At 44.3% G+C, this 9,903-nt stretch overlaps 2 protein-coding genes across 2 annotated transcripts in view; one reads left to right on the top strand and one right to left on the bottom strand.

Moving 5' to 3' along the window:
• Positions 1-2,793, top strand: part of pcsk5a (proprotein convertase subtilisin/kexin type 5a) — a gene marked incomplete at its 5' end in the record, with an annotated part of 16,547 nt that extends 13,754 nt beyond the window's left edge. The window contains 5 exons of the mRNA XM_083670050.1: positions 142-319; positions 763-980; positions 1,384-1,484; positions 1,758-1,962; positions 2,278-2,793. Coding sequence (XP_083526176.1) covers positions 142-319; positions 763-980; positions 1,384-1,484; positions 1,758-1,962; positions 2,278-2,747 — 1,172 coding nt within the window. The 3' untranslated portion in view covers positions 2,748-2,793. The remainder of the gene's footprint in view (positions 1-141; positions 320-762; positions 981-1,383; positions 1,485-1,757; positions 1,963-2,277) is intronic.
• A 2,274-nt stretch (positions 2,794-5,067) lies between these two features.
• prune2 (prune homolog 2 with BCH domain) lies at positions 5,068-9,425 on the bottom strand (the record flags this gene model as incomplete). The annotated part of the gene is made up of 9 exons (XM_083670146.1): positions 5,068-5,119; positions 5,550-5,588; positions 5,735-5,833; positions 6,049-6,135; positions 6,448-6,579; positions 6,942-7,044; positions 7,237-7,416; positions 8,909-9,109; positions 9,368-9,425. The coding sequence occupies 9 exons, from the start codon at positions 9,423-9,425 to the stop codon at positions 5,068-5,070; spliced, it is 951 nt and encodes a 316-aa protein (XP_083526272.1).
• Between the last annotated feature and the right edge of the window lie 478 nt (positions 9,426-9,903).

The raw sequence follows: 9,903 nt of genomic DNA, 5'->3' as shown, positions 1-9,903 counted from the left end.
TTGTTTAAATAAACGTAGCATGGTGACTTTACCAACAGGTGATGGCCAGCATCAACAATTCATATGTGTATGTGTGTGTGTGTGTGTGTGTGTGTGTGTGTGTGTGTGTGTGTGTGTGTGTGTGTGTGTGTGTGTGTACAGATGGTACCTGTACAGTCAACTGCCCTACAGGGTTCTTCCAGGAAGAGGCAGGGCAGAGGTGTGAAGCGTGCCATCCCACCTGTCTCTCCTGCATGGGCAGGCACAGCCATGAGTGTCTCACATGTCAGGACCACCTATTCAGACAGGGCAAGGAGTGTGTGGACACCTGCCAGCGAAGGTAATCTACACGTTTCTGTATTCAGTATGCAGAGAATAATATCCCAACATATTTCCGTGTTTCACACAAATGATGTATGCTGTAGTTACAACAAAGAAGACACAGACTTAGAACGTTGTCGAGTACACAGCAGTTCTAATTTGGCTTCAGATTTAAAGAGCCCTATAAAATCCTAATTAGCCTTTATTTTATTTGTGCTGTGGTGAATGAGAGTTAAATTAATGTGCCGTTAAATTGATATGCCAGTAAATACCCCAAAGAGACCACAAAAGGGACACAAATGGTCACAAAGGATATTTATTGCCATGACATGTCACCCCCACGTAGACACTGTTTCTCTCTTTCACACACACACACACACACACACACACACACACACACACACACACACACACACACACAGACACAGACCATGACGGTCTCTCCGTTTGTCTGACTGGCAGTTACTATGGCAACGTGGCTTCAGGGATGTGTGAGAGGTGTGACCCGAGCTGTGGCGAATGTTTCGGGGGTGGCGAGGACGGCTGTCTGAGCTGTGCAGAGGGGCTGCTCTACCTGAGGAAGCAGGGCCGATGTCACCACACCTGTCCCCAAGGACACTACCAGGACAGCCAGCACCATACCTGTGAGCTCTGCCATCACAGCTGCAGAACCTGCTCAGGTACTGGAGGTGGAAGAGACAGACCCCACCTCTCTCTAACATATTCATACATACACACATACTCACACACACACACACACACACACACACACACACACACACACACACACACACACACACACACACACACACACACTCAAATACACACATCTCACTCATCTCAGTGGTGAGACATGCTGTGCACTCAGATCACAGAACACAGGGTAACACATTACGCTGCTTCTATACCTCTGTGTTAACACTATAATTACTCAACAGTGTTACCTTCTTACATAGTATGTTGGTCATTTTATAATATATGTAGTCAGCGTTTTCTTTTCAAGAATGACGTATTGTTACATGTATGTTACATGACAGTATGTTCTCTACAAGAGTTCCAAATGATACTGGCATATTTCCCTAGGGAAAGGACCCCAGGCATGTGAGTCCTGTCACATGGAATACACACTCTCAGATGGCATGTGTGAGTCCCAGTGCATCATGGGCCAATACCCTGTGATACAGGTGAGACCTAACACCCAGTATTACAGACTAGTTCAGCACCTCTCCTCATGAACTCAATCTCCTGTTCCTTTTCACATCATGTTGATCTAAAAGGATTAAATATAGTAGGTGGGAGATACTGTAGATATAAACTAGGCGGGATTTTTAGAATATTGGTTAAACTCATTCCATACAATCACTTCAGATCTACAAATCTATGTGCATAGGGGTTAGGGCTAGATTTTGGACACGTGTGTGTGTGTGTGTGATAGCCTGTTCCTTTGACGCCCTCAGAGATCTGCCCAGGGTTGTGAGGCTTGTGAAGGCTCCTGTCTGGAGTGTAAGGGACCCGGTCCACACAACTGCACCATGTGCCCTGCCCAGGCCATCCTGACAGCTGGGGGGCGCTGTCTGCTCTGCTGTGAGAACCAGAGTCCAGCAGAGGGAGAGTCCACCACAGAGCAGCAGGAGGACTGCTGTAACTGCACTGAGACCAGAGGTGGAGTCACTTTACTGTCTCCTCTAAACTGTACAGAGAGATGATCTCTCAGTTTTATACTTGCTAAGTGACCCATAGATGTTCTCATTTCTCAAGCTGCTATATTATATGCTCACAATACAGAAAAAGTGTATAAATCGCTGGTATCATGTCATAGTGAAGGACTATTAAACAGCCGTATCATATGTTTGTTCACTTTTAAATCATACTGAACACCGATACAGTTCCTTGCAAAGACAGCGATCGTGACGGTTATCATATAGCAGTGCAGAACAACCTCATCATATATGTCTGTTGTCTTTCTCTGTCTCACAGGGGAGTGTGTCCTCAGCACCAACCTAGCCTTCAGGAATGAGGAAGAGGAATCCAAAGGCAACTTGGCCGTCTTCATCACCACCTCCATCCTGCTGCTCCTGGGCCTGGGCGCTGTAGTGTTACTCGTCAAACGCTCCCGCTCCAAGAGCCAACCCCCGGACACAGTCCCCCGCGGCTACGAGAAGCTGGGGGGGCAGGGATGGCACGGTGGGGGCAGGCATGGTGCCCTGACCTCCTCTGGCGGACAGGCCAGTTCCAGCGGGCATTTCCGTGAGGCACAGCTGGTGGACCTCACCGAGCGCCAGTCAGGCCGGGATAAAGACGATGATGATGATGATGATGATGATGATGAGGACATTGTGTACATGGGTCAGGACGGAACGGTGTACCGTAAGTTTAGGTACGGACAGCTAGGGGATGACAACGGGGATGAGCTTGAGTATGATGATGAGAGCTATACGTTTCGGTGAAGCATGAAATGAAAGAATTTCTCTTTCGTCCCATTTGTCTTAAAGGTGTTTTTAATTTATTATGTGCGTGACTACAACCATGGTCCTTGTGTAACACTATTCTATTTGCCGTAAATAAGATTGTCTATGTTACTACTCATCATTTTATGAGTAATTTTTGTGGTGTTGAAGTTTAACAGTCTAAATCAGAGTTATGGTTTTGTCACTTGCCTTTGTATAATTGGTTTCCATTTTGTTTGCTGTCATTACATGCTTGAGGATGCTTGTGTTGTCATTCAAATAAAGTTTAATGACATTAGATTGGAGAAGTGAGACTGCAGATTCATCCCATTTAATGCGTAATTAAATGCCTCTGAAAATGACAGAGATTACATACACAAAATGAGGAAGAAAAAGTACAGTAAAACTGTATTTATTGATATACTGTAGTGTTCCAGAATTTCATAGAAACATTTTACACACACTGTTGAAGAAGGCACACCTACACACACATACACACACACAAACACACAACCACACACAAACACACACACACACACACACTTTACAGAGAGTCTCTCACCCCTTATGAGGTGATTCCGTGTTGATGCAAGCGGGGCTAAAGAGAAGAGCCCTAGACAGTGAGTATGCATGTAGATGGGGAGCCTGACAGAAACGCATACTGACAGAACACACACACACACACACATATACACACACACACACACACAACACGCTCACAGGACAAGAGATTACATATGAAAAACACGGAAGAAAAAGTACAGACTAAAACTGTATTTATTGATATACTGTAGTGTTCCTAGTAATTTCATAGCACATTTTACACACACTGTTGAAGAAGGCCCCTGAGTCAAAGGACCATCAATAATCTATGAGGAGACATGCACTGACACACACACAAACACACAACCACACACATATACACACATACACACACACACAAACACACACATATACACACATACGCACACACAATCACACACATACACACACATACACACGCAACCACACTCATATATATACACACACACACACACAGTCACAGTCACGAGATGCAAATATTGTGCTTTACAGAGAGCCTCTCGCTCCATGAGGTGATTTCCTGTTGATGTGGGCGGGGCTAAAGAGAAGAGCCCTAGACAGTGAGAGTACATGTAGATGGGGAGCCTGACAGAAACGCATACTGACAGAACCCACACACACACACACACACACACACACACACACACACACACACACACACACACACACACACACACACACATACACGACACGCTCACAGGAGGAGGATCTGAAGGGACATCCTCTTAAAATGTACTGACAGCTTGATTTCAGAGGAGTGCAAACATCTACAGTACATACATACAAGTAATAACAGGGATTTATTGGTGGAATATTTTCATCATGTTCTAAATGATTTGAAGTAAAAAGATTGATGGATCAGTGGCTGCTCATTTCTTAGGGAACGAGTGGGTGTTCTCATGCCATAAATATCATGTCTGATTGATTTTGACATACCAACATTAATGTCATGTAGTCTTGCTGGAAATCATGGCTCTATAACATCACACACAACTAACATTAAAGGGTGAGATATTATTGCTTCACTGCTTCTCATGCATAATACCAAAGTACAACAATACAACTTAGATGCTAAGAATGGACTTGTGTACTGTGATCATATTTACTGTCCTTGGTGAATCATGATGGTAGGTACGGTGGAGGGCTACAGTAGTGTCAAGCATCATAGTACCGTAGTCTAATCTAATCTATCGTCTGACGGTCTATTTGTAGAGAACAGGGGAGGCTGGTGGAGGTATAAATCGGAGGACAGGCTCATTGTAACCATTCCTCATTCCATTCCATGCATTACAATGAGCCCATCCTCCGATTTCTACCTCCACCAGCCTCCCCTGGTAGAGAGATGTTACAGTGGTTTTATAAGATCTAACTGTGAGTGCACACAGGGATTAAGTGTAGTCTTCATATTGGGCCGTATGTCTGACCAACACAGAAACACACACACACACACACACACACACACACACACACACACAGTAACATGCCTTAAATCTGTCTTACTGCATCCAGTTTACAAACAATCAAGGTGAAAACAATGTGAAATTCCACGTTGAGGCAAACCACCCACATACTCCTGTTGAACTCCTATAGAATTCTTGTTTAAGAGCTGTTCACGTTGGCTTTATCAGGTCTGCCGAGAGAACAAGAAAACAGACACATTCATGTGTTTATATAAAGGCCAGGGCACTAAGACAAGGCCATCTCTCTTGTAAGGTGTTAAACAAGCAACTTAGAGGTCTTACTCTGGCCTCCCTGGTGTTGGCTCAGGTCCCTGGAGGAAACTGCTCACTCTAAGGACAAGCACAGAAGAAAAACTCACAGTGGTAAAAAGTGGTAAAAAAAAACGGTATCCTTTAAGCCTTATTTTATGGATCATAAATGTCTGTGGAGCACGTAGAACTTCCATGGTGTGTGGTATCACCACTAGCTAATCGTATTACAGTAATGAGTGGTTGAATGCTATTGATGACAAATAACATCTGAGATACATTAATTTACCATATTTTATTTTTATTATTTCCTATTTAATTGTATTATTCTCTGCTACCTTTTCTCATAATTATGAACACAGTGGAATCAAACAGGCTCTCATCCAGCAGTAGTGTCTGTGATCTTAAACAGGGTGGTTTGATAAATGAGAGGCTGGCGAGGGAAGAGAGGCAGAGGACGTTGTGTTGTTTCTACAGGGGGAGTAATGAGAGGGACTGAGTCAATGCTTACTTTGAGTTCTCCGCTGTTTCCTTCAGCTCCTCATCAAGGCTAGGGGTGAGACATGACAAGAGAAGATGAATCGATAGTGTCATTTACGGGATAAGCCTCTATACAGGCACACAGGCTCATAAAGGAGAGGGGGGTGGAGGGGGTGGGGTCCAGGGGATGAGGGGAGATGGGAGGACTGGGCTCACCTAATGATGCACTCTGGGATGTGAACGTATTCCATGGGGATGAGCTCCTGCAGCTCAGCCAAGCTGTTCACATACTTTATCTTGTTGCTGAACTTCGTGCTGTGACAAAAACATACCAAAACATACACACACGCGCATGCACGCACACACACACACAAACACACACACACACATACACATTGAAGCTGAACTTTTGCTAATACACGTTTTATACCGTAAACACAAAAACAATAATTTCCCTGCTCACTTCAAACATGTGATTTAAACTTGAAAATATTAATGTGTGTAACATAATACAGAGATGCTATCATTACCTGATAAAGGGCCTGGTGATGGCTAGGATGGTCCTTATGAACCAGGACGGGTGGACGATGATGAAGGATTTCAAATTCTTCCTGAGCCTGGATGGAACATAGTTCATGATACAATATGATCCACTATGGAGGAGCTAACTATAGCCTTTGTATATGTAACCAGCAGGGTTTGAACTGGGGACCTCTTGCATGGATGCCACAGACGTAAACCGTTAAACCAAGAAGACATCCTCCTGGTACAGGGGCTATATCTGGGCTTCGAAGCTGCAGGCAGGGCTACCTCATAACAAGGGTGTGATTCCAAATCACCTCCGCTACAGTTATATCTATAGATATCAAATTAATCAGCTTTAGCTATATCTATATCTCTAGATGCAATAAATCAATCAGTCAACTGACCTTCTGTCAATCATCTGGTAGCACCTCTTGAGCCAGCCCAGGCCAGGCATCCTCCTATGGGGCGTGGCTCCGTTCAGGTAGACGATCATGTAATCCTCAGCCACCATCAGCTCCAGAGTGCTGATCACATACCTGCAGACAGGCTCACACAGCATGAGGGGGACCTGCACTACACACCAATCCAGGGTGTACTTTGAACATGTTTAAAGAGCAATGAAGATGACATTCCTGAAGATGATATTACAGGATGAATGATCTAGTGGGGTTCATACATGTATAGATCAAAAGAAGATTATTGTCCTTTAGGGTCATATGTTTTGCCAAATTAAAACAAGCTTGGGACTTTTGGAAAAACACAATGATATCAGTATCTAAAGTAGAATAGGCACATGTTATGTGACTTTGGCAAAGGTTCAGGGCAGAGATGAATACTTGTGAATATCTATGAGTGTGAGATTCCTCGTGAAGGTGGGGAGTGGTAGAGCAGGACTCACAGGAAGAGGTTCTCCATCACTTCATGGTAGTCCTCACTGTCACTATCCGGGAGGAAACAGGCCGCAAACACTATGATGGCGTTCACTCCATTTCTATAGTAGCCTGACGGATGGGGGGAAAGGGGGGAAAGATTTCAATTAGATTCATATTGTTTTTGGAGTGGACAGTTATTGGAGTGGACAATTACAGGGATTATGGGGGAGAGCTGGAACAGTATTTGGTTGTTTTTCTCTCTTTTTCTCTGTCCTATGCCTGTCTGTCTCTCTGTCTTTGTCTTTGGTAACTGCTCTTTACCTCCATGGGAGATGACTCTCTGGTAGGGCTCGATGCTCTTCATGTTGATGCGGTGCTCCTGCTCTCCGATGATGACCGTCCTCCACAGCTTGGCATCCTGACGCTCCTCTTCAGCGCTGCAGGTCGGGATAGGGTCACATTGCTCCTTCACGGCACCACTCCGATTGGCTGTCGGGTGTTCTGGTTCTGAACAAAAGGTAGAAATACTGTATCTTAATTAACTCTCAGAAAACACAGAGGCCCTAAACTGTAAGTTAATTTGTATTCTTCTGCTGTTCTATTATGTAAAGCAGTAATACTCAATTGGTGGCCCGCGGGAAAACACTTAGAAATGATTGTGGAAAGAATTTAATTTGTTCCTATGTTTTATTTTGTAATCTTTATTTTCAAGATTGGTGTGATTCCACATTGGACACATTTACATTTGACCTTTCATTGCTTATGTTCAGGGGCGTCCTGTAGGTTTCATTAAGCATGGCTCCCATTCACTTTTTGAAAATGGCATTTTTGTCCCTCCCACTTTTTATCCAAGAGATTGCATTTAAAAGCCAAATTATAGGATGAAGCCGATATTTTTTTCATCAAAGGTGACACAAAATATGGACCACCTTATTGATATGACTTACCTCTGCTCTCATGTTATATTTTATCAATGTTATTGTAATATATACTCTTACCTTTCATCTCTGATAAAAAATTACTACCAATTTTTAGAATGTTTTTGCTGTCCTCCAAATGACCTGCTAAAGGTGCCATGAAGTGTTTGAGCGAAAAATGCCCCCCCCACTTGAGGTAATTGAGTATCCATAATATAAAGGGTCTTGGGGTGTTCATAAAAACACTCATAAATCAAATGTATTATTATTATTATAACTGAAAAACAGTATTTACTGCACCACTCATGAAAGGGAGGCTAGAGCTAATGAAATCCTATACTGCCAAGGTAAGTCCTGCCAAGGTGCATCAATTTGAGGAACAAACTGAATTTATGAGAGATATTCGACCACTCTTGGAAGAAAAATGGAAGTTTAATACAAATGTGCTTCTCTATAATTGAAAGATCATATTTTGGTGTAATACAATTCTTAGTGATGAATGAATAAGCACTTTTCCTGTATGAGTGGCTGAAAACCTTGGGTGCAAGAGATATTCAAAAGTGTGTAGCTGGTCTGCACTCAAAAAAGAGATTTAAATGCTTCTTTTAGTATTTATTTAATTCAGCGATGAGGAAATTCCTATCCCTGAATGAAATAAATCCTAAAAGACCTAACCTTTGAATCTCTTTTTTGAGTGTGGACCAGCTACACACTTTTTAATAACTTTTGCACCCACAGTAATGTCAGGTGAGGTAGGTATGAGAGTAACCACAGTCATGTCAGGTGAGGTAGGTATGAGAGTAACCTTGTCTCCAAGCGTTTTCGCACAGCGCATAAAAGCCTGGAATAACAACGACTCAAACCTGCCTTGGTGGGAATGAATTTACCTAAGTATTTGTAATTATCAGATTTTAGTGAATCACACAAGTGCAAGGCAAGGCTCCAGAAATGGAAGGTAATGTTAAAGGTAAAAGAAGGCCAAATGTGATGCCTTGGTCCACCAGACCTTCCGGCCATATCGGGGGGAAGTGTCCGGGAACGAGATCAGTACGAGAGTGTCTGCAGTATGGACCCACCCTCCCAGTCAATCTCATTGTCAGTATAGTCTAGGTAGTCCGCTTCGTCTGGAGTGTCCAGGTCGTCCACATTGATGTCCAGGTCATCGGGGGTCTCTAGGGCGTCGTCTTCGCTCTGGTCCAATGAGAGGCTGATACGTGGGGCGGAGAGCTTCTTCCTCTGGGAGGGGCCACCCTGCAGGGGCAGCGAGGTGGGAGGGGCTGTGGGGGTGGGTGGTAGTGCAAGGCAGATGCATGTTACAACTATCCCTCTCTCTCTCTCTCTCTCTCTCTCTTCATTTATGAATTCTGTTGGCAAAGTGATCTGCCATCATACACACATTTTGACACGCATGCATGCAGGCAAGCACACACACACGCATGCACGCACGCACGCACGCATATACATATATATACACACACACACACACACACACACACACACACACATAATATTAACAGTGTATTCCTGAGCCTTACCAGGTCTGCCCTCGGCCCCGTCGGAGCTCATCATGTGACTCTCAGAAGCCAGGTCCATCCCCTCATCACCCAGGGGGACCTACTGTAGGAAAACACATGTTACACATTGACACATCTCTCTCACACACAGACACACACACACACACACACACACACACACACACACACACACACACACACACACCAAACACACGCAGAGGAGACCAGTGAAACAGTGACGCACACATTTGTTCTCCTCCATCATCCTACTGTAGGAGTGACAGTGTGACACACACACACACACACACACACACAACCTCATCAGAGCGCATGGGGGGGGGGGGGGGGGATTGAGGTTAAAGGTCATCATCTCTCATCCTCAGCTGTGAATAATCCATCCTTACAGGAGGAGGGAGGGTGGGGGAGGAGGAAGGGGAAAGGGAGGGGGAGGCTGGTACATCATCAGCAGTCCATTCTCCTCCCTGCCTCCGCTGCTGATTCAAATGTTCACGTGCTCATTCGAGCGCAGACTGGACACAGATGCAAATGTACAACCG

The sequence above is a fragment of the Argentina silus genome, assembly GCF_951799395.1.
Source record: "Argentina silus genome assembly, chromosome: 5".
NCBI classification, from domain to species: domain Eukaryota; kingdom Metazoa; phylum Chordata; class Actinopteri; order Argentiniformes; family Argentinidae; genus Argentina; species Argentina silus.
Note: the sequence above shows the minus strand (reverse complement) of the source record. Positions and strands in the feature narration are given on the sequence as shown.